General features: G+C 42.1%; 3 protein-coding genes across 3 annotated transcripts; all 3 read left to right on the top strand.

The window, feature by feature from the left end:
* Positions 1 to 1,248: 1,248 nt before the first annotated feature.
* LOC306975551 (interferon-induced protein 44-like) lies at positions 1,249 to 5,650 on the top strand (the record flags this gene model as incomplete). Its single annotated transcript, XM_079573123.1, is given in 8 exon segments — positions 1,249 to 1,604; positions 1,606 to 1,700; positions 1,785 to 1,836; positions 1,903 to 2,098; positions 2,724 to 2,876; positions 4,719 to 4,890; positions 4,959 to 5,059; positions 5,407 to 5,650. Coding segments are annotated over 8 exon segments (1,368 nt in total). The 3' UTR covers position 5,650.
* A 1,184-nt stretch (positions 5,651 to 6,834) lies between these two features.
* Positions 6,835 to 11,823, top strand: LOC306975550 (interferon-induced protein 44-like). Its single transcript, XM_079573122.1, has 8 exons — positions 6,835 to 6,897; positions 7,623 to 8,129; positions 8,670 to 8,721; positions 8,801 to 8,996; positions 9,776 to 9,928; positions 10,031 to 10,202; positions 10,272 to 10,372; positions 11,465 to 11,823. Exons 2-8 carry the CDS (start codon positions 7,649 to 7,651, stop codon positions 11,717 to 11,719), a joined length of 1,410 nt encoding a protein of 469 aa, XP_079429248.1. The 5' UTR covers positions 6,835 to 6,897; positions 7,623 to 7,648; the 3' UTR covers positions 11,720 to 11,823.
* A 1,554-nt stretch (positions 11,824 to 13,377) lies between these two features.
* LOC306976379 (uncharacterized protein) lies at positions 13,378 to 21,311 on the top strand. The gene is made up of 15 exons (XM_079574296.1): positions 13,378 to 13,444; positions 14,032 to 14,536; positions 14,637 to 14,688; positions 14,758 to 14,953; positions 15,069 to 15,221; positions 15,498 to 15,669; positions 15,745 to 15,845; positions 16,249 to 16,494; positions 18,825 to 19,329; positions 19,430 to 19,481; positions 19,551 to 19,746; positions 19,862 to 20,014; positions 20,291 to 20,462; positions 20,538 to 20,638; positions 21,042 to 21,311. Exons 2-15 carry the CDS (start codon positions 14,056 to 14,058, stop codon positions 21,294 to 21,296), a joined length of 2,835 nt encoding a protein of 944 aa, XP_079430422.1. The 5' UTR covers positions 13,378 to 13,444; positions 14,032 to 14,055; the 3' UTR covers positions 21,297 to 21,311.
* Positions 21,312 to 21,706: the final 395 nt, after the last annotated feature.

Here is a 21,706-nt window from a genome sequence, read left to right as displayed (position 1 = left end):
CATTGTAATACAGCTCAGGCTATTTAGTTGTTTTTATTTTTTATACTTTTCACTACAAGGTACTAGCTGTACTATTATAAATATTGATCTTACTATTTTCCTGCTAATCCTTTACTTCTGCTTCTGTTATATTCATAATGTATTCATGTTAAATGTTACATTGAATGTTAATAAATGTTTTTTGTTGCTCTATGTTGGTCTTGCCTTTGGTATTATTAAAAGACTCACAAGTTTGTTTACACTAAGAAATTGTAATGTCAAATCACGGTTAGTTACTGGCAAGAAAATACCATTTAAATCTTAAAAACAAATTAGGAATACAGCGCTATATTGTAAATGTTTTAACAGTTAATCACCGGTTTTCAAAAAAAGCTGTAGATAACTGTAAAATAAAATACACCCAAAACCTGTAAATCAGATCCAGCAAAACACTGTAAATGATTTTACAGTAACGGACTTTAAATTCTACAATAAATTGGCATTTACTGTAGATGCAAGTAAATTGACTTGGCATTTACTGTAATTTCTACAGTTAATTACAGTGTGGGCTAGGTTCTAAAAAGATTTCCAAAGCTGTCAAAGTACAGTTAAATACACCATCCGGGAACAGAAAGAGTCTGGCATCACTGCAAACCTACCAAGACCCGGCCGTCCTCCTAAACTTACTGACCGAACAAGGACAGCACTGACCACAGCTGTTAAGAAGCCTTTGATGACCCTGGATGAACTGCAGAGAGCTACAGCTCAGGTGGGGGAAACTGTACACAGGACAACTTTTAGTCGTACACTGCACAAATCTGGCCTTTGTGGAAGTGTGGCTACAAGAAGCCATTTGGTCTGATCTGGAAAAAAAAACACAAAAACACAAAAACAACTTCTTCCATATATTTGCTGTATCCCCCATGTGGATGCAGCAAAAAGCAAACAGGACATCTAATGCTTTTCTTTTAAAAATGGCTTCTGTGATTCATACATTTGCATGCCACGTTTTTCAGGTATTTATTTATTAAAACATTTAAAATAATGTATACATTAAATTTCACTTCGCGACTGTGTGTCACTTAGTGTGCGTCTTTCACATAACATTTAAACTCAATATGTTTGTGGTCCATGGCATGGCAAAATGTCAAAAAGTTAAAGGAGGCGGATACTTTTTAAACCCGCTGTATATCCTTTGTCCCAACCCTGGATATAAAGTAAATGCTCATTTATTTTCACAGTGTTCCTACCGCACCTTCCCCCTCCACCATGTCTGCCATCATCTCCAGTCTGACCAACGACCAGAGGAAGAAGCTCCTGTCTCTTTTCAATCATCCTCAGCTCCACCTGCTTTACAAAGCCTCGGTCCACGGCTTTGAAGCTAATCAGTTTCACAATCGCTGCGACAGACAGGGCCCCACCGTCTGTGTTGCCTACAACTCCTCTGGGCTTGTCTTCGGGGCTTACGCCGCCAAAGACTTTGCCCAAACAAACCAAAATGTCATCGATGAGCAGGCGTTTCTGTACAGCATCAGTGAGGAGAGACCCAGGCCACTCCGGGTGGGGGTCACTGCCGCTCAGCCTGCCTTTGTGGATGGAGCCACCGGTCCAAACTTTGGGGCGAATGGAGAGTGCACCAGGAGCAGCCTATAACTTCAATCCTGTTGATATGCACGGAAACAACTTGGCTCTGACGGAGTTTGAGGTGTATCGAGTTGAAGGTTGGACAATCCTCATCATCATAATACAGGGGAATCTATACCTGGAGGTTTTGTCTCAATTTTGTCCTTTTTGTTCTTTGTGAGATATGGGAGGACTCCTGACCAAACCCTGGAGGAACCTTCAGTGGACAGAAGAGTATGCACATATTTCATATATGTTTACGCAAAAAGGAGTGCTTGAAATCCTTATTCTCTTTCACAGTAAAAGGCAGCTTTTGAAGGAGCAGATCCAGTCTTATAAACCAGATGTAAATGGGGTGAAGGAGGCGCGGGTGCTGATGGTGGGACCGGTTGGAGCAGGAAAGTCCAGCTTCTTCAACTCCATAAACTCAGTTTTTAGGGGCGGCATGACGTCCCGGGCCATCTCTGGGACAGCAGGAAAGAGTGTGACCACTCAGGTAAATGCACAATATAAACAGTGTTAAAAAAATCAAGTTAGTGACGTGTGCCCATAAACCAGGGGTGCCCAAAGTGGGGCACCCCCTAGGTCACTCTCTGGCGGGCCAACAATTACGTTGGCCCGCCAGAGAGTGACCTACTTTTGCATCGCGTATGGTTAATACTAACTCTCTCCCATTCATTCTCAATGGTAAATAAAGACACAATACACTCTTTTGGCGTCAAATTGGGGGCGCTGTTTCATTCCTTTCACAAAGTTAAGGAAACACTGATGTGTCTTGGTAATTATTAATCACTGAGCGTTGTAGCATCAACTTTACAGTTTCTCAACTTTTATTGCAAAAGTTGTTGAGATCAACAAAGGTTCAGGTTAAAAATGTACTTGTAAAAGAATGCATGTGGAACTGACACTTCAAAATTATCTAATGTGGCATTTTCTTTGAGTTAATAAATGAATGAGGTAAAGTCACTGTAGGTACTGCAGATACAGATACAGATTTTGCCGTGTTCGGCCCGCGCCCCACAGGCACATTTTCATTTTGGCCCTCGGAGACAAAATGTTTGGGCACCCCTGCTGCACAACATTTGACACACTAACATTTCCCCCATTTGTTTTGTTTGCAGTTTCGCACCTACACCATAAAGGCGGGTAAAGGAGGGTTGCCAGTTCCTCTGGTTCTGTGTGACACAATGGGACTGGAGGAGAGTCCTGATGCAGGTTTAGACCCAGACGACGTCATCAATATCTGTAAAGGCCATGTTCAAGATCGCTACCAGGTACTGAATCGACTCTTTTATTTCCCAGAGGTTGACCTTGAAGATCACTGCATGTCTTATGAATTTGTAGTGTTCCATTATTGTTTGTTTGTTTATTTATTTATCAGGACAGTGTACAATTACTTTATGCCCGAGCAGCAAAGATGACAGTACCAGACTGTAGCTTCTCAAGCTAATTTCCATCTGTAGTCCTTGGGGGAAAGTGTCATAAATATACAGTGCAGTCAGGGGTCATTCATCAGCATCACATCCATAACAGATCACTCAGTCTCTTATTACATTTCATCATCATCATCCTCATCATCACCATCATCACCATCACATGTAAAAAACACAACAATATTCTTACCCTTACATATTGTGTCCTAATCATAAAAGTCCATAATCATAATATACATTTTACTTTCAGTTTAATAACATAATTTGAAGCCCATGCTTGCAGCTCTGGTTTTCCATAAACCAGTCCTTTACGTCTTTAGTAAAGGTTCTGAAATCTGTTATGCTCACAATTTCTGAAGGGAGCTCATTTCATTTCTTAGTGCCTATGTAAGAAAATGCATCCATCCATCCATCCATCCATCCATCCATCCATTTTCTTCCGCTTTATCCGGGGCCGGGTCGCGGGGGCAGCAGTCTCAGCAGAGATGCCCAAACTTCCCGATCCACACACACCTCCTCCAGCTGTTCTGGGGGGACCCCGAGGCGACACCAGGCCAGCTCGGAGACATAGTCCCACCACCGTGTCCTGGGTCTTCCACGAGGCCTTGTCCCACTAGGACATGCCTGGAACACCTCCCGCGGGAGGCGACCAGGAGTCATCCGGAACAGATGCCCGAGCCACCTCAGCTGGCTCCTTTCGACGTGAAGGAGCAGCGACTCTACTCCGAGCTCCTTTCGGGTAACTGAGCTCCTCACCCCATCTCGGAGGGTGCGCCCAGCCACCCTGCGAAGGAAACTCATTTCGGCCGCTTGTATTCGCGATCTTGTCCTTTCGGTCATGACCCAAATCTCATGACCATAGGTGAGAGTGGGAACGTAGATCGATCGGTAAATCGAGAGCTTTGCCCTCCGACTCAGCTCCCTCTTCACCACGACAGACCGATACAGCGACCGCATCACTGCTGACGCCGCACCGATCCGTCTATCGATCTCACGCTCCATCCGTCCCTCACTCGTGAACAAGACCCCGAGATACTTGAACTCCTCCACTTGAGCCTCAGGATCTCATCTCTGCTGTTTGCGGATGATGTTGTTCTGATGGCTCCAACGAACCAGGACCTTCAGCACGCTCTGGGGCGGTTTGCAGCCGAGTGTGTAGCGGCCGGGATGAGAATCAGCACCTCCAAATCCGAGGCCATGGTTCTCCACCGGAAAAAGGTGGCTTCCCCTCTACAGGCCGGTGGGGAGTCCTTACCTCAAGTGGTAAGAAAATGCAGACTGAGCAAATGAACTTTTGCATTTTGGGATACTACACTGCCCCCTGGTGGTAGATCTCGTCACCCTTGTAGCGGTATCTGCTGTTTGGTGAACAAAAACTTTGAGTGGAGGTGGGGCCAGGTTATGAACAATCTTATACTCACTGATACGGCTTTAGAATAACCTTTTTGATAAAACTCTACCATGACTACACGCTTTTCCTTTACAAAGACAAGCATTATCTCTACTTATCAGAGGATTAAGTAACAGCCCCATCTTCTGCTAAATCAACAGGCGAGCCACTCAACTCCATTAAATCATTTGAACGAAATGATTCTGGATTTGACTTTGACTGTAATAAATTTGCACCAGGGTTTTGATTAGTAAATAACCTACTGATGCTTTAATGAATCCTTCTCCTCCTAGTTCAGTCCGTCCGCACCACTCCAGGAGGGGACTCCAGGCTACAAAAAACATACGACTCTGAAAGACAAGATCCACTGTGTGGTTTATCTGGCTGACGCGAGTAAAGTGTCTCTCATGAGCCAGAAAATGCTGGACAAGTTTGCTGCCATCCGGAAGAAAACCAACCAGATGGGTTAGACATGAACCTTTGTACATTTTCCCAAATTGTTTCATCATTTATTTGTGTTTGCCCTCTCATAGGAGTCCCCCAGATTTTGCTATTGACCAAAATAGATGAAGCGTGCCCCCTGGTGCAAAACGATTTGAAGAATGTCTATCACAGCGTTTACATTCAACAAAAAGTATGTTTTTCTGTTTTCTTTTCCTTTCAAAAATATGATATGTTGATATATTCTAGTTTTAACATGGCTCAAACAAAATATCTAACTCATAAACACCAACAAAGACCTTCAGTTAACTCACCAAACATCTTTGTCAGTGTCATGATCTTACACAATACATTTATTTATTTATATTTACTTATAATATTTACCACAGTTTTAAAGGAGTGAATTATAGTGCAAATTGACAGCCTTGTTTCCAGGGGCAACAGTGAATACATAATGCCATGTCAAGAGCCAAAAAAGCACTTTTTAAAATGCATGCTTATCATATTCTCTCACTTACTTCCTCCCTTCACATACTCTAGGCTCGAGAGGTGAGTCAGTCCATGGGCATCCCTCTGTCCTGCATCATCCCGGTGAAAAACTACAGTGAGGAGCTGGAGCTGGATCCCGAGGTGGACGTCCTGCTGCTGTCAGCTGTGGAGCAAATGCTGAACTACGCTGACAGCTTCTTCGAGAACTTGGAGCCCGAGACCGACCCATGTGACCTCTACAATTCAAACGACAGTCCCACATCAGGGCTCCAAAAGAAGCAGTTTGTGGATTGAAACGTTGCTATGTGTCAAGGGAGCTCGCTCAGTTTATATGCAATGTGTACCATTAAAAATAATTGGTATCCTTGGCAAACAAGAGCGAAGAAGGCTTCAGTACTAATCTTTGTTATTATATTACGATTATATTTTTTCTATATTGATATTGGCTATACCTATAACATATTTTGACTTTTTCTTTTATAATCAGGTGTGCTATTATTGAAGACATCAAACATGATTTGAGTACCAATCAGGATCAGTATTTGCATGTATTTCATTCTATGTCATTGCTTTATGTCTATAGCTGCAATAAAGCATTATACAGTAGCTAAATTAGGTGTCACTGGTAATGGCTGTTCAACTTGCCTTGCCTTGGCATTATGTTTAAAGACTATTGCACAGGGTAAAGGTCAATTATTCAAATCTATCAGTAATTTTACGTACATTTTCGATAGACCCTGGTGCAAAAAAATGATGTGTTTAATGTTTATGACCTTTGAATATCTGACATAAATTTCAGATTGTACAATGATGTTCATGGCTGAATAAACATCTGGATTACACACCTTTACAAAAATCAAATTGGCCACATCACACACTAAACCAGCCCTGAATAACTAAACAAGGCCTAAATTAAACTAGTGTTAACCCAGTTCTTTATTTTGTACATACTTAGGTCAAAATGTGACCACATCTGAACAAGGACTACCTAATAGTTAATCTGAACTTTAATCAGAATCCAGTTGACAAGGACCAAGGCTGCTTCCTAAAGCCTTGCCTTTGAAGGCAGTAGCTCCGAAGTCACTTCCTTCCAATCCAAGGCAAATGTCCTGCCTATTGGTCCTAAAAGAGCAGCTAATGGTACACACTTAATGTGATTGCGATCAACAATTAAAAAGCAAGATTTGTTTTATTCATGTTTAATTAAAAGTAGTTTTGCCAAGAAGTCAAAGCACACAAAGTAAAATTAGACTAAAGCCTCTAAATGCTTTTGTCGGCAAATACAAATAAAAGTGTGGTTATTTGTAAATGTTGTACATCACCAAACCTAAAAATCACATTTTTATTACAGTCAGTCCAGCGCGTGCGTTTGGAAACTCACAAATACCGCGAGAATTCAGCTCAGTCAGTCACATGTGTAGATCATGGAACTGGGCATGGCCGGGCACGTGGGGCACGCCCTGGACGCAGCATCTTTGTCGGACGCGGACTTTCAGTTTCGTTTATCGAGAACTGCTCCGTCTACGCGACAGCACTCCGTGGGTAGGCTGAATCTCAGTTTTGTGATGGGATTTCTGCTTTAAACTTAAAACGTTTTATTTTAACTGAAATATGTTTAGGGACAGGTTTCTATTTCATCAAAGGGGCTTTTTAGATGGCCATGATTAATCCAGGCACGTGGGGTCGAGCGAGATCTACCACTGGGCAGGGCAGCTACTTAACTTCTTAACCCCCCCAAATCTAAAATGAATGTGAATGAATTTGAAAGCTAAGACCTACAAAATCGATCTAAACTTTTGGGTTAAGTTGTCGCTGCGTTGTCACTCTTTTGTTGCCTTTTCATCGCTTTTTTTTTGTGCATTTTTGTTGCTCTTTTGATGCTTTAGTGCGGTTTCATCCTTATTTACATTTTGTTTTTGTTGCTATTTTGACGCTTTTTTTTTCAAGAAGCTTTTAGATTTGGGAGAGAGTAAATAAATGTGTTTTTTCCCCATTGCCTTTAATGCACGTGGGAGCCATGATTTGTCTTGGTTAGTGCTGAAAACATAAGGAAGCAACTAATAAAGAGAACAGCAGATTTTGTTATGTTTAATTTATTGTACATTGGGTACAATAAGGCGTGGGCTAAAAACGAGCACAATTGGTTGATTAATATTATTTTTTAAAAAAAAGGTTGTAGATTAGTAAAAAATAACAAAAGCATGTGTGAGGTATACCATACATACCCAAAGTAGTGCAGTACTTGATCTGTTTTTGTCTTTATACAGCTTGTGTCCTACCGTCCCCCTCCACCATGTCTGCCGTCATCTCAAGCCTCATCAACGACCAGAGGAAGAAGCTCCTGTCTCTTTTCAATCATCCTCAGCTACACCTGCTTTACAAAGCCTCGGTCCACGGCTTTCCTGCAAATCAGTTTCACTATCGCTGCAACAGACAGGGCCCCACCATCTGTGTTGCCTACAACTCCTCTGGGTTTGTCTTCGGGGCTTACACCGCCAAAGACTTCGCCCAAACGAACCAAAATGTAATCGATGAGCAGGCGTTTCTGTACAGCATCAGTGAGGAGAGACCCAGGCCACTCCGGGTGGGGGTCACTGCCGGTCAGCCTGCCTTTGTGGATGGAGCCACCGGTCCAAACTTTGGGGCGCTGCTGTTTTTACTTAATAACACAGCTAATATACAGAGTGCACCAGGAGCAGCCTATAACTTCAATCCCGCTGAGATGCACGGAGGCGACTTGGCTCTGACTGAGTTTGAAGTGTATCGAGTTGAAGGTTTGTTATAAGAATCACAAAATGAATGAATCAAGTTAAAAACAATTCAAGGAAGAAGATATCCTGTTTATTAGTTACACTCATTATGTTAGCAGTTTAAATGCACAAAAATACATTTGGTATTTGTATTGCTGGTAAGTGCGATAATCAGACATCCATTTATTGGTGGTCTAGGGCGCCATCTGCTGGAGGGGGCGCCGAATTGCGCTTTCATTTTTGAACCCTATCTACAACATCGCCTATTTTCGAACGTAACTTTGGTTGGAACAGAAAGAGATAGAGCCTTGCTTTAGTGTTGGAAACTAGAGATTCCAAGCCCACCCTGGTCCCTCTATGCCTTTGGGAAGCTGCGTGACATTGCGGTAAAAAAATCTTAAAATTACTTCAGAAATGGAGGTTCCTAACTGTTGTGCGCACATTTAATGAAGCACATGTTCTGATTTTATTTAAATGACTAGATAAACCTAATACAACATTAATAATCATAATAAAATAAAATGAAACTTTTTGTCACATTCTTTTGTTGATCGTTTTTGTCAGATTTGGGAGGACTCCTGACCAAACCCTGGAGGAACGTTCAGTGGACAGAAGAGTATTTCCAAATAGCTTGCAAGCAGCCAATTTTTACACACTTGATTTCGAGATGCTGAATAACCTTATGCTTCTCGCAGTAAAAGGCAGTTGTTGAAGGAGCAGATCCAGTCGTACCATCCGGACATGGAGGGGGTGAAGGAGGCGCGGGTGCTGATGGTGGGACCTGTTGGAGCTGGAAAGTCCAGCTTCTTCAACTCCATAAACTCAGTATTCAGGGGCGGCATGACGTCCCGGGCCATCGCGGGGACTGCGGGGAAGAGTGTGACCACTCAGGTACATGCACAGAATGAGGAGGCACTAAAAACGTCCCAAAATTAAAGGATTGTGGTAACTGGAAGTGTACAATGGGTAGTAGTGATGCGCGGGTTGGAACCTGCTCCCGCATTTGGAGCAGGTTCCAACCCGACCCGGCCCGCCCCGCAACGTTGTTCTATTTTTACAGCCCGCCCCGCCCCGCCCCGCACCCGCACCCGCAACCATTAAAAATTACGCGTTACAACTATGATCCGTATGAACAGCACCGGTGTGTCAGCCCCTCGCGCGCGCGCGCGCTCTCTCTCTCTCTCCCCCTCCGAAGAGCGCTGGGCAAGAGGGAGAGAGGAAGAGAGCACAGGTCGGCCTAACGCGAAGTCACACACAGTCGCACATACGGTGGAAAATAGGAAACATGAGCTCCACAAAAGCGTTCTCTGGATCACAAGCTGCAAAACGCTGCTTGTTTTATGAAAATCCGACGTATATTTACGCTAAAAACCTGCTGTAAAGACGACGGAATAAGTTGTGAATGAATTCAATGAATGCGCGTACGGAGGCACATAGTGCCCGCGACCGGCATTTTTTGACCCGCCCCAACCCGCCCCGCGATCGAAGGAGAATTTCACGACCCGACCCGACCCGAACCGCGGGCAGACCGCGGGGCCCGCGGTGGAACCCGCAACCCGCGCATCACTAATGGGTAGCAAACTTTCACCGATTATGACTTGAAGAAGTTTTGCAAAAGCACAACTGAAATCAATCCATCAATAACCACCTTGTAATTGTTTTGTTTGCAGTTTCGCACCTACACCATAAAGGCGGGTAAAGGAGGATCCCCTGTTCCTCTGGTTCTGTGTGACACGATGGGCCTGGAGGAGAGTCCTGATGCAGGTTTAGACCCAGACGACGTCATCACCATCTGTAGAGGCCATGCACTGGATCGCTACCAGGTCTTTCACTCAGCAGAATTTTAATAATGATTAATTGACTTAACAGACCAGAAAGATGGCGTCAAATGGTATCCACTCACTGAGTGCTTTCTCTTTTCCAAGTTCAATCAGTCTGCACCTCTGCAGAAGGGGACCCCAGGCTACAAAAAACATGTGACTCTGAAAGACAAGATTCACTGTGTGGTTTATGTGATCGACGCGTGCAAAGTGTCCCTCATGAGCCAGAAAATGCTGGACAAGTTTGGCTCCATCCGGAAGAAGGCCAATCAGATGGGTAAGCTGCTGTCATAAAGCTATGTTTCTCTTGTTTGATAATTACCGTCATCTGTTTGCTCTGTCATAGGAGTCCCTCAGATTTTGCTGTTGACCAAAATAGATGAAGCCTGCCCCCTGGTGCAAGAAGATTTGAAGAACGTCTATTACAGTGTTTACATCCAAAAGAAGGTACAGTGAGTTCACACGCTCCATATGAGGATCAATTAACTTGTTTAAGCTCTTAACCATTGTGTTATGAATATTCAGTCTGTATTGTTTTCAAGAGCTCAATACACTCACCCCCCACGGAGGTGATTGTCCTGTGTTTTTAAAGGAGATTTGTCTCTGGACGCTGCACTGACACTGAAGTATGGGTCAAATGCAGAGAACAAGCCTTAGTGTAGCAGCAGTTTAAATCCACAATTTGCCGCTACTGCTGTCGGGGCGTGGCTTAAGCTCGACTCATGTCCAGGATGGATGTGAATAAAATGGCTGTGCAAACTTGGATATAGTTATGGGTGTGTAATTATGATAGGATTACGGTTTCTACAATTAGTTTACATAAATCTACAGGTTCATCGTGTGATGAACCTGCAGCCTCACCCACCTGGCTATGAGCTAGGCTATGACCTGAGCCACCTCAGGTCATACGTGCAGCTGCACCTTCTATAGTATGATCGTGCATGACGCAATTCACCACACCTTTTTGAGTGATACTGCAGGATTTTAGAGGCAGTTGTGGTGAATAGGTCTGGGCTCATTCTACACATTGGGACATTGCTGGAACATGTAGGGGGAGGAAAATACATAATTTTAACATTTTTAAACCCCATATAGTCCCTTTTAAGTTTTATATAAAATTTGATTTCACAATAAACTGAGCATTATTTATATTGTAATTCAAGCCCTTTTATACAATTTATCTTATTTAAGATGAATATATTTTGCCTATTGAAGGCCCTGCATCAGATTATTCACGTTTTCAAACAGAAAAGGTTAAATCATCGACTGGACTGAGTTTTGGTAAAGTTGAGGACGTTTCTCTTCTAGTCACAGAAGCTTCTTTTTAGCTCTTTAGGGCATTTCTGATCAGTTGATGATCAGAAGGCTCTCATTCATCCAGGGATGAATGAGAGCCTTCACAAAGGTTTCCAAACAGATTTTTTTTTAAATGAAATTATCCTATAAAACGTGAATTACCAAAAGGTTTCTAAAAGTACTTGTTGAATAAAGTAAAACAGTTGTGATGTTTAAAAACCTAATAATGCTTTGTGACTTTAGGCTCGAGAGGTGAGCGAGAACATTGGCATCCCTCTGTCCTGCATCGTCCCGGTGAAAAACTACAGTGAGGAGCTGGATCTGGAGCCGGAGGTGGACGTCCTGCTGCTGTCTGCTGTGGAGCAAATGCTGAACTACGCTGACAGCTTCTTCGAAAACCTGGAGCCCGAGGACCAGGAGGAGACCGACCAATCTGAGCTCTGCAAGTCAAACGACTCTCCCAAGCCAGGGTTGCAAAAGAAGAAGCTTGTGGATTAAAATTACAGAATGCATGTACAAAGCCCTCCACCAAAATGTTTACCTTTTGTTAATAATCTGTATTTTGAATATCATTTCATATTCTACTCATTTCATTCCATAGTTTGCGGGTTACTAATAAAACGTACCTACAGGAAGTCTATGTAGCTGTTTTCCTAGCTTATAAAACACCATCATTCATATTAAAACATTGTCCCTTTGCATCAGGCGTGTTTGTTGCTTGTAGGACTTCCATAGGGCTGCTTTAACTTTACTAATGAGTCACAACGGACATGAGAGTGATGAGGCATCATTTACTCATAATGTCATCAAACGCTGCATATTAACTTTTAAATAAACTGTTGCCTGTTCATTTATATTTGCATGTTAATGGCCTGAATCAAATACAAATTAACGCCATCAGTTCCTCTGTTACCCCACTATGTTTTAGGTGCAACTAGAACTATGCCCTTTGCTCTTGAATGTGTCACAGTTAAAAAGCTTTATCTCTATAATTGCCATTGGTTTAAATGCGTTTTACTTTATTTTCTAGCAACCTGCTGCATTGATCTGTTTCCAGTGAATGTGTGCAGAGTATTATTGCTCTAAATGTCCACCAGAGGGCGTGCAATCTCCTCTAACTGAATCTTCACATTTTTTTATTGCACAACTGGGATTCTCCGGCCTGTTCTTTACATTATATGATTAGTTTACATCAGAGGCGGGTAGTACAATACTCAAGTCCATGCACTTGAGTAAAGATTTTGAAGAAACAGTTCTTTTTGGAGTAGTTTTAGCATATGGTACTTTGTTTTACTTTTATTAGCCTAATATATCAAAGTATCTGTACTCTAGAGAAAAAAAAAAAAGTGTCTTGTTCCACAGGTAGTATCAAAGGCACAAGCTGTGTCTGGTCTACATCTAACTGAAGGCCGAAGCAAAAAGGAGGGTTCAGGTCCCGCCCTGTATAAAGGGAGTTACAGTAATCCAACCTTGAAGTGATATAGTTGTGGATCGCTTTCTCTAAATATTTTTGTGGCAAGTATACGCTTTCATTTGAGCAAGGAGTCTCAGTTGGAAGTAGCTTGCCTTTACAACAGATCCAATGTGTTTTTTCCAAATATGAAACATGTAGCCTATCAAACCTCTTAAATCTTAGATGTGCTCAAACTATATAATGATAGACCCAAAAGTTCAGAAATGGCTCTCAACAATAACCCTGACCCGAAGCATGTTCCCCGAGGTCACACAAATGACACAAAGAACGTCTTGCAAACTTTGGCACAACATGTAGCCTCCTGTTGGCCTTCACATCTGCTCAATAAGCCCACATTTTCATTAGTAGAGAACTTTTCTATTGTATTATGGATGAAAGAAACACCATGTTGCCCTTCATACATGTTTCATTAGCCTCAACCCATATCACTGCTAAGTTCTGCAACAAGTGCACACATTTTGTCACTGAAGTAAAAAAGAAAAGAAAAGAAAAAAGGGAAAAGAGAAAAATCAAAAAAATAGGAAAAAACGAAAGAAAGAAAGAAAGAAAGAAAGAAAGAAAGAAAGAAAGAAAGAAAGAAAGAAAGCTTTCTCTGCTGTGCCGGCTCTTTGCCAAAGCTTTGTATAATGACCCTGAAAGTACAGTTGCCTCCCACCAAAGGGGTATTTATTTATGATGTGCTTTCACTTTCATTCAGACCAGTTTTGTCTACTCCTCTGCATTCACCACTGAAGTGAACTCATCCACAGGTAAATCTCAATTTTATGGTAGAATAGTTGCTCTAAAGGAGTAATTACTAATATGAAATTGAAATGTAAATGTTGAGGAACATGTTTCCAAATGATGAAGGGGCTTAAGACCAAGATTCCTGTGTAAAAGACAAAAGATAATCTTGATATCTAGGTTTTATTTTGTTCTGTAACTTTAACTTAGCCTGTCAGGAAATGCCTGAAGTGGAGTTGTTATGTGTATTTTTTATTGTTAAAACATTATAACATAGGACTCAACAGTTTACGTCTTTCGTAGAACAAATGTGTTTTGTCCCCCCTGGAGAAGACCTAGGCTGAAACGCATTGGGGCTATGTTTGTCCGTTTAGACATGCCATAAAAATAAAGGCAACTTCACCAGAGAGTGCCTAGTTTTCTCTATTTTTGGATGACTTTCCCTTTCTGTTTCTTTTTTAGTCAAACTCTGAGGAACTGGTCCAAGCGCTGCTCCCTTCCTCTTTTTGAATTCTGCGCTGCTTCCAAATTCCTCAAATAATAGCTCATGTCCTGATCTTAACTCCACAATGTGAGACAAACGTAACTTTTTTTAAAATACATTTTTATACAGTGTCCGCCCGAGTCTCTTTCCACCATGTCTGCCATCATCTCCAGTCTGACCAACGACCAGAGGAAGAAGCTCCTGTCTCTTTTCAATCATCCTCAGCTCCACCTGCTTTACAAAGCCTCGGTCCACGGCTTTGCTGCAAATCAGTTTCACAATCGCTGTGACAGACAGGGCCCCACCATCTGTGTTGCCTACAACTCCTCTGGGTTTGTCTTCGGGGCTTACACCGCCAAAGACTTCGCCCAAACGAACAAAAATGTCAGCGATGAGCAGGCGTTTCTGTACAGCATCAGTGAGGAGAGACCCAGGCCACTCCGGGTGGGGGTCACTGCCGGTCAGCCTGCCTTTGTGGATGGAGCCGCTGGTCCAAACTTTGGGGCTTTACTTTTTTTAAAAGACAACACAGCCAATATACAGAGTGCACCAGGAGCAGCCTATAACTTCAATCCCGCTGAGATGCACAGAAGCGACTTGGCTCTGACTGAGTTTGAAGTGTATCGAGTTGAAGGTTTGTTCATCGTCACAATATGAAATCTGAATTTTTTCTGCAAGATACATTCAAAACTTTTTGATGATGACGATTAATTCTTAATTAACTGATTGGTCAGATATGGGAGGACTCCTCGCCAAACCTTGGAGGAATGCTCAGTGGACAGAAGAGTATGTCCAAGTTACAAACAGCTTAATTATTCCAGATTTAGAGCCTGAAAACCTTGTTGTTCTTCACAGTAAAAGGCAGTTGTTGAAGGAGCAGATCCAGTCGTACCATCCGGACATGGAGGGGGTGAAGGAGGCGCGGGTGCTGATGGTGGGACCTGTGGGAGCTGGAAAGTCCAGCTTCTTCAACTCCATAAACTCAGTATTCAGGGGCGGCATGACGTCCCGGGCCATCGCGGGGACTGCGGGGAAGAGTGTGACCACTCAGGTACATGCGGAATCAAATAAATGAATAATGGATAAATGTTAAAGATATTTACTGTAGAAAAGGTGCAATTGAAAGTGAAGTCAAAAACCCCCTTGCTTTTTTGTTTTGTTTGCAGTTTCGCACCTACACCATAAAGGCGGGTAAAGGAGGATCCCCTGTTCCTCTGGTTCTGTGTGACACGATGGGGCTGGAGGAGAGTCCTGATGCAGGTTTAGACCCAGACGACGTCATCACCATCTGCAAAGGCCACGTCCAGAACCGCTACCAGGTACTTTTCTTTTTAGCAGAAAATTAGACTTTTCACAAGACAGGATTTAAAATAAAATTGTATGTTGTGCATATACAGTACTCGTCATACATGCTTATTATTTTAACTTCTTTTTCTGCCTCTTATCATGATTATTCGCAATGTACAGAGACAATGTACCAACAAGGCATCATTGTTTTGTGCATAAATAAAATGCATCTTAAGTGTAAACCTTTAAGCGGCCGACACATCTTGAATGGTAACTGAACCCTCATGAAGCACTTTCTCCTCCTTTAGTTCAGCCAGTCTGTACCGCTGCAGAAGGGGACCCCAGGCTACACAAAACATGTGACAGTGAAAGACCAAATTCACTGCGTGGCTTACGTGGTTGACGCAGGCAAAGTGTCCCTCATGAGCCAGAAAATGCTGGACAAGATTGGCTCCATCCGGAAAAAGGCCAACCAGATGGGTAAGCTGCCGTCAGAAAGCTGAGTGTACTTTCACTTTTTCTTTGATAATTACAGGCAACTATTTGCTCTGTCAGGAGTCCCCCAGATGTTGCTGTTGACCAAAATAGATGAAGCCTGCCCCCTGGTGCAAGAAGATTTGAAAAACGTCTATCACAGCGTTTACATTCAGAAGAAGGTAAGTTCACAGGGTCCACTTCATGGTAAATCGACTTTTTGTTCTTAGCCATGTCAATGCCATAAAAAAAAAAAAAAAAAGTACATTATTACTATTGCATCACTGAACTCTTTCTGTTAGACACTGGACAACAAAATAACATCTTAAATGAGATACATTAAGTAGATGATTTATGCGATGTATTTTGAGTATGTTGGTTCTGCCTTAGACAGAGAGTAAATCCATTTTATCCCCTTGGAGTGTATCGTGGATGCACCATAAAGGCAAAATTGAAAAACTAAAAGCTGTAAAGTCTGGAATGAATTCCAATTAACAACTCTGGGAGTACATTCTCCAAGTTTGGGAGCTGCACTGAATAAACCAGACAAACAACATTTAATAGCATAATGCTTTGTGACTTTAGGCTCGAGAGGTGAGCGAGAACATTGGCATCCCTCTGTCCTGCATCGTCCCGGTGAAAAACTACAGTGAGGAGCTGGATCTGGAGCTGGAGGTGGACGTCCTGCTGCTGTCTGCTGTGGAGCAAATGCTGAACTACGCTGACAGCTTCTTCGAAAACCTGGAGCCCGAGGACCAGGAGGAGACCGACCAATCTGAGCTCTGCAAGTCAAACGACTCTCCCAAGCCAGGGTTGCAAAAGAAGAAGCTTGTGGATTAAAATTACAGAATGCATGTACAAAGCCCTCCACCAAAATGTTTACCTTTTGTTAATAATCTGTATTTTGAATATCATTTCATATTCTACTCATTTCATTCCATAGTTTGCGGGTTACTAATAAAACGTACCTACAGGAAGTCTATGTAGCTGTTTTCCTAGCTTATAAAACACCATCATTCATATTAAAACATTGTCCCTTTGCATCAGGCGTGTTTGTTGCTTGTAGGACTTCCATAGGGCTGCTTTAACTTTACTAATGAGTCACAACGGACATGAGAGTGATGAGGCATCATTTACTCATAATGTCATCAAACGCTGCATATTAACTTTTAAATAAACTGTTGCCTGTTCATTTATATTTGCATGTTAATGGCCTGAATCAAATACAAATTAACGCCATCAGTTCCTCTGTTACCCCACTATGTTTTAGGTGCAACTAGAACTATGCCCTTTGCTCTTGAATGTGTCACAGTTAAAAAGCTTTATCTCTATAATTGCCATTGGTTTAAATGCGTTTTACTTTATTTTCTAGCAACCTGCTGCATTGATCTGTTTCCAGTGAATGTGTGCAGAGTATTATTGCTCTAAATGTCCACCAGAGGGCGTGCAATCTCCTCTAACTGAATCTTCACATTTTTTTATTGCACAACTGGGATTCTCCGGCCTGTTCTTTACATTATATGATTAGTTTACATCAGAGGCGGGTAGTACAATACTCAAGTCCATGCACTTGAGTAAAGATTTTGAAGAAACAGTTCTTTTTGGAGTAGTTTTAGCATATGGTACTTTGTTTTACTTTTATTAGCCTAATATATCAAAGTATCTGTACTCTAGAGAAGAAAAAAAAAAGTGTCTTGTTCCACAGGTAGTATCAAAGGCACAAGCTGTGTCTGGTCTACATCTAACTGAAGGCCGAAGCAAAAAGGAGGGTTCAGGTCCCGCCCTGTATAAAGGGAGTTACAGTAATCCAACCTTGAAGTGATATAGTTGTGGATCGCTTTCTCTAAATATTTTTGTGGCAAGTATACGCTTTCATTTGAGCAAGGAGTCTCAGTTGGAAGTAGCTTGCCTTTACAACAGATCCAATGTGTTTTTTCCAAATATGAAACATGTAGCCTATCAAACCTCTTAAATCTTAGATGTGCTCAAACTATATAATGATAGACCCAAAAGTTCAGAAATGGCTCTCAACAATAACCCTGACCCGAAGCATGTTCCCCGAGGTCACACAAATGACACAAAGAACGTCTTGCAAACTTTGGCACAACATGTAGCCTCCTGTTGGCCTTCACATCTGCTCAATAAGCCCACATTTTCATTAGTAGAGAACTTTTCTATTGTATTATGGATGAAAGAAACACCATGTTGCCCTTCATACATGTTTCATTTGCCTCAACCCATATCACTGCTAAGTTCTGCAACAAGTGCACACATTTTGTCACTGAAGTAAAAAAGAAAAGAAAAGAAAAAAGGGAAAAGAGAAAAATCAAAAAAATAGGAAAAAACGAAAGAAAGAAAGAAAGAAAGAAAGAAAGAAAGAAAGAAAGAAAGAAAGAAAGAAAGAAAGAAAGCTTTCTCTGCTGTGCCGGCTCTTTGCCAAAGCTTTGTATAATGACCCTGAAAGTACAGTTGCCTCCCACCAAAGGGGTATTTATTTATGATGTGCTTTCACTTTCATTCAGACCAGTTTTGTCTACTCCTCTGCATTCACCACTGAAGTGAACTCATCCACAGGTAAATCTCAATTTTATGGTAGAATAGTTGCTCTAAAGGAGTAATTACTAATATGAAATTGAAATGTAAATGTTGAGGAACATGTTTCCAAATGATGAAGGGGCTTAAGACCAAGATTCCTGTGTAAAAGACAAAAGATAATCTTGATATCTAGGTTTTATTTTGTTCTGTAACTTTAACTTAGCCTGTCAGGAAATGCCTGAAGTGGAGTTGTTATGTGTATTTTTTATTGTTAAAACATTATAACATAGGACTCAACAGTTTACGTCTTTCGTAGAACAAATGTGTTTTGTCCCCCCTGGAGAAGACCTAGGCTGAAACGCATTGGGGCTATGTTTGTCCGTTTAGACATGCCATAAAAATAAAGGCAACTTCACCAGAGAGTGCCTAGTTTTCTCTATTTTTGGATGACTTTCCCTTTCTGTTTCTTTTTTAGTCAAACTCTGAGGAACTGGTCCAAGCGCTGCTCCCTTCCTCTTTTTGAATTCTGCGCTGCTTCCAAATTCCTCAAATAATAGCTCATGTCCTGATCTTAACTCCACAATGTGAGACAAACGTAACTTTTTTTAAAATACATTTTTATACAGTGTCCGCCCGAGTCTCTTTCCACCATGTCTGCCATCATCTCCAGTCTGACCAACGACCAGAGGAAGAAGCTCCTGTCTCTTTTCAATCATCCTCAGCTCCACCTGCTTTACAAAGCCTCGGTCCACGGCTTTGCTGCAAATCAGTTTCACAATCGCTGTGACAGACAGGGCCCCACCATCTGTGTTGCCTACAACTCCTCTGGGTTTGTCTTCGGGGCTTACACCGCCAAAGACTTCGCCCAAACGAACAAAAATGTCAGCGATGAGCAGGCGTTTCTGTACAGCATCAGTGAGGAGAGACCCAGGCCACTCCGGGTGGGGGTCACTGCCGGTCAGCCTGCCTTTGTGGATGGAGCCGCTGGTCCAAACTTTGGGGCTTTACTTTTTTTAAAAGACAACACAGCCAATATACAGAGTGCACCAGGAGCAGCCTATAACTTCAATCCCGCTGAGATGCACAGAAGCGACTTGGCTCTGACTGAGTTTGAAGTGTATCGAGTTGAAGGTTTGTTCATCGTCACAATATGAAATCTGAATTTTTTCTGCAAGATACATTCAAAACTTTTTGATGATGACGATTAATTCTTAATTAACTGATTGGTCAGATATGGGAGGACTCCTCGCCAAACCTTGGAGGAATGCTCAGTGGACAGAAGAGTATGTCCAAGTTACAAACAGCTTAATTATTCCAGATTTAGAGCCTGAAAACCTTGTTGTTCTTCACAGTAAAAGGCAGTTGTTGAAGGAGCAGATCCAGTCGTACCATCCGGACATGGAGGGGGTGAAGGAGGCGCGGGTGCTGATGGTGGGACCTGTGGGAGCTGGAAAGTCCAGCTTCTTCAACTCCATAAACTCAGTATTCAGGGGCGGCATGACGTCCCGGGCCATCGCGGGGACTGCGGGGAAGAGTGTGACCACTCAGGTACATGCGGAATCAAATAAATGAATAATGGATAAATGTTAAAGATATTTACTGTAGAAAAGGTGCAATTGAAAGTGAAGTCAAAAACCCCCTTGCTTTTTTGTTTTGTTTGCAGTTTCGCACCTACACCATAAAGGCGGGTAAAGGAGGATCCCCTGTTCCTCTGGTTCTGTGTGACACGATGGGGCTGGAGGAGAGTCCTGATGCAGGTTTAGACCCAGACGACGTCATCACCATCTGCAAAGGCCACGTCCAGAACCGCTACCAGGTACTTTTCTTTTTAGCAGAAAATTAGACTTTTCACAAGACAGGATTTAAAATAAAATTGTATGTTGTGCATATACAGTACTCGTCATACATGCTTATTATTTTAACTTCTTTTTCTGCCTCTTATCATGATTATTCGCAATGTACAGAGACAATGTACCAACAAGGCATCATTGTTTTGTGCATAAATAAAATGCATCTTAAGTGTAAACCTTTAAGCGGCCGACACATCTTGAATGGTAACTGAACCCTCATGAAGCACTTTCTCCTCCTTTAGTTCAGCCAGTCTGTACCGCTGCAGAAGGGGACCCCAGGCTACACAAAACATGTGACAGTGAAAGACCAAATTCACTGCGTGGCTTACGTGGTTGACGCAGGCAAAGTGTCCCTCATGAGCCAGAAAATGCTGGACAAGATTGGCTCCATCCGGAAAAAGGCCAACCAGATGGGTAAGCTGCCGTCAGAAAGCTGAGTGTACATTCACTTTTTCTTTGATAATTACAGGCAACTATTTGCTCTGTCAGGAGTCCCCCAGATGTTGCTGTTGACCAAAATAGATGAAGCCTGCCCCCTGGTGCAAGAAGATTTGAAAAACGTCTATCACAGCGTTTACATTCAGAAGAAGGTAAGTTCACAGGGTCCACTTCATGGTAAATCGACTTTTTGTTCTTAGCCATGTCAATGCCATAAAAAAAAAAAAAAAAAGTGCATTATTACTATTGCATCACTGAACTCTTTCTGTTAGACACTGGACAACAAAATAACATCTTAAATGAGATACATTAAGTAGATGATTTATGCGATGTATTTTGAGTATGTTGGTTCTGCCTTAGACAGAGAGTAAATCCATTTTATCCCCTTGGAGTGTATCGTGGATGCACCATAAAGGCAAAATTGAAAAACTAAAAGCTGTAAAGTCTGGAATGAATTCCAATTAACAACTCTGGGAGTACATTCTCCAAGTTTGGGAGCTGCACTGAATAAACCAGACAAACAACATTTAATAGCATAATGCTTTGTGACTTTAGGCTCGAGAGGTGAGCGAGAACATTGGCATCCCTCTGTCCTGCATCGTCCCGGTGAAAAACTACAGTGAGGAGCTGGATCTGGAGCTGGAGGTGGACGTCCTGCTGCTGTCTGCTGTGGAGCAAATGCTGAACTACGCTGACAGCTTCTTCGAAAACCTGGAGCCCGAGGACCAGGAGGAGACCGACCAATCTGAGCTCTGCAAGTCAAACGACTCTCCCAGACCAGGGTTACAGAGGAAGAAGCTTATGGATTGAAATGACTGGCTCACCAAACAGTGTTGTTACTTAAAAATTGTAATATTTTCAATATTATAATATTCTATATTGTACCTCAAGTGACTTGAATTGTAATGACTAATATATTCCCGTATTTTGTATTATTATTCCTTAGTGTCTGTGTTCCTCCTGTTATATTCCTTAGTTACTGAAAAAAGCAATGTACTTTTGTAACTCATTACTTTTGTAATACGTTACCCCCCCCAACACTGTCACCGAATAGAAGGAATGTATGAAGCCCTTCACTAAATTTTTACCCTTTATAAATAAGATGAATTATGAATATCTTTTCATATTTTACTCATATCATTCCATATTTTGCTGGTTTCTAATAAAGCTTACCTAACAGGAAGTCTGTTTTCCTAACTATAAAACACCATCATTTATTT

The sequence above is a fragment of the Gobius niger genome, assembly GCF_951799975.1.
Source record: "Gobius niger genome assembly, chromosome: 16".
Classification (NCBI taxonomy): Eukaryota; Metazoa; Chordata; class Actinopteri; order Gobiiformes; family Gobiidae; genus Gobius; species Gobius niger.
Note: the sequence above shows the minus strand (reverse complement) of the source record. Positions and strands in the feature narration are given on the sequence as shown.

What these genes read in the sequence shown, in the direction of transcription:
- LOC306975550 (XM_079573122.1), top strand. Translation starts at nt 7,649, where the DNA reads ATGTCTGCCGTCATCTCAAGCCTCATCAACGACCAGAGGAAGAAGCTC. An exon ending in GGAAGAGTGTGACCACTCAG is followed by an intron (nt 8,997 to 9,775) that starts GTACATGCACAG and finishes TTTTGTTTGCAG; the next exon opens with TTTCGCACCTACACCATAAA. An exon ending in GAAGAAGGCCAATCAGATGG is followed by an intron (nt 10,203 to 10,271) that starts GTAAGCTGCTGT and finishes GCTCTGTCATAG; the next exon opens with GAGTCCCTCAGATTTTGCTG.
- LOC306976379 (XM_079574296.1), top strand. Translation starts at nt 14,056, where the DNA reads ATGTCTGCCATCATCTCCAGTCTGACCAACGACCAGAGGAAGAAGCTC. An exon ending in AATGCTCAGTGGACAGAAGA is followed by an intron (nt 19,482 to 19,550) that starts GTATGTCCAAGT and finishes TGTTCTTCACAG; the next exon opens with TAAAAGGCAGTTGTTGAAGG. An exon ending in GGAAGAGTGTGACCACTCAG is followed by an intron (nt 19,747 to 19,861) that starts GTACATGCGGAA and finishes TTTTGTTTGCAG; the next exon opens with TTTCGCACCTACACCATAAA.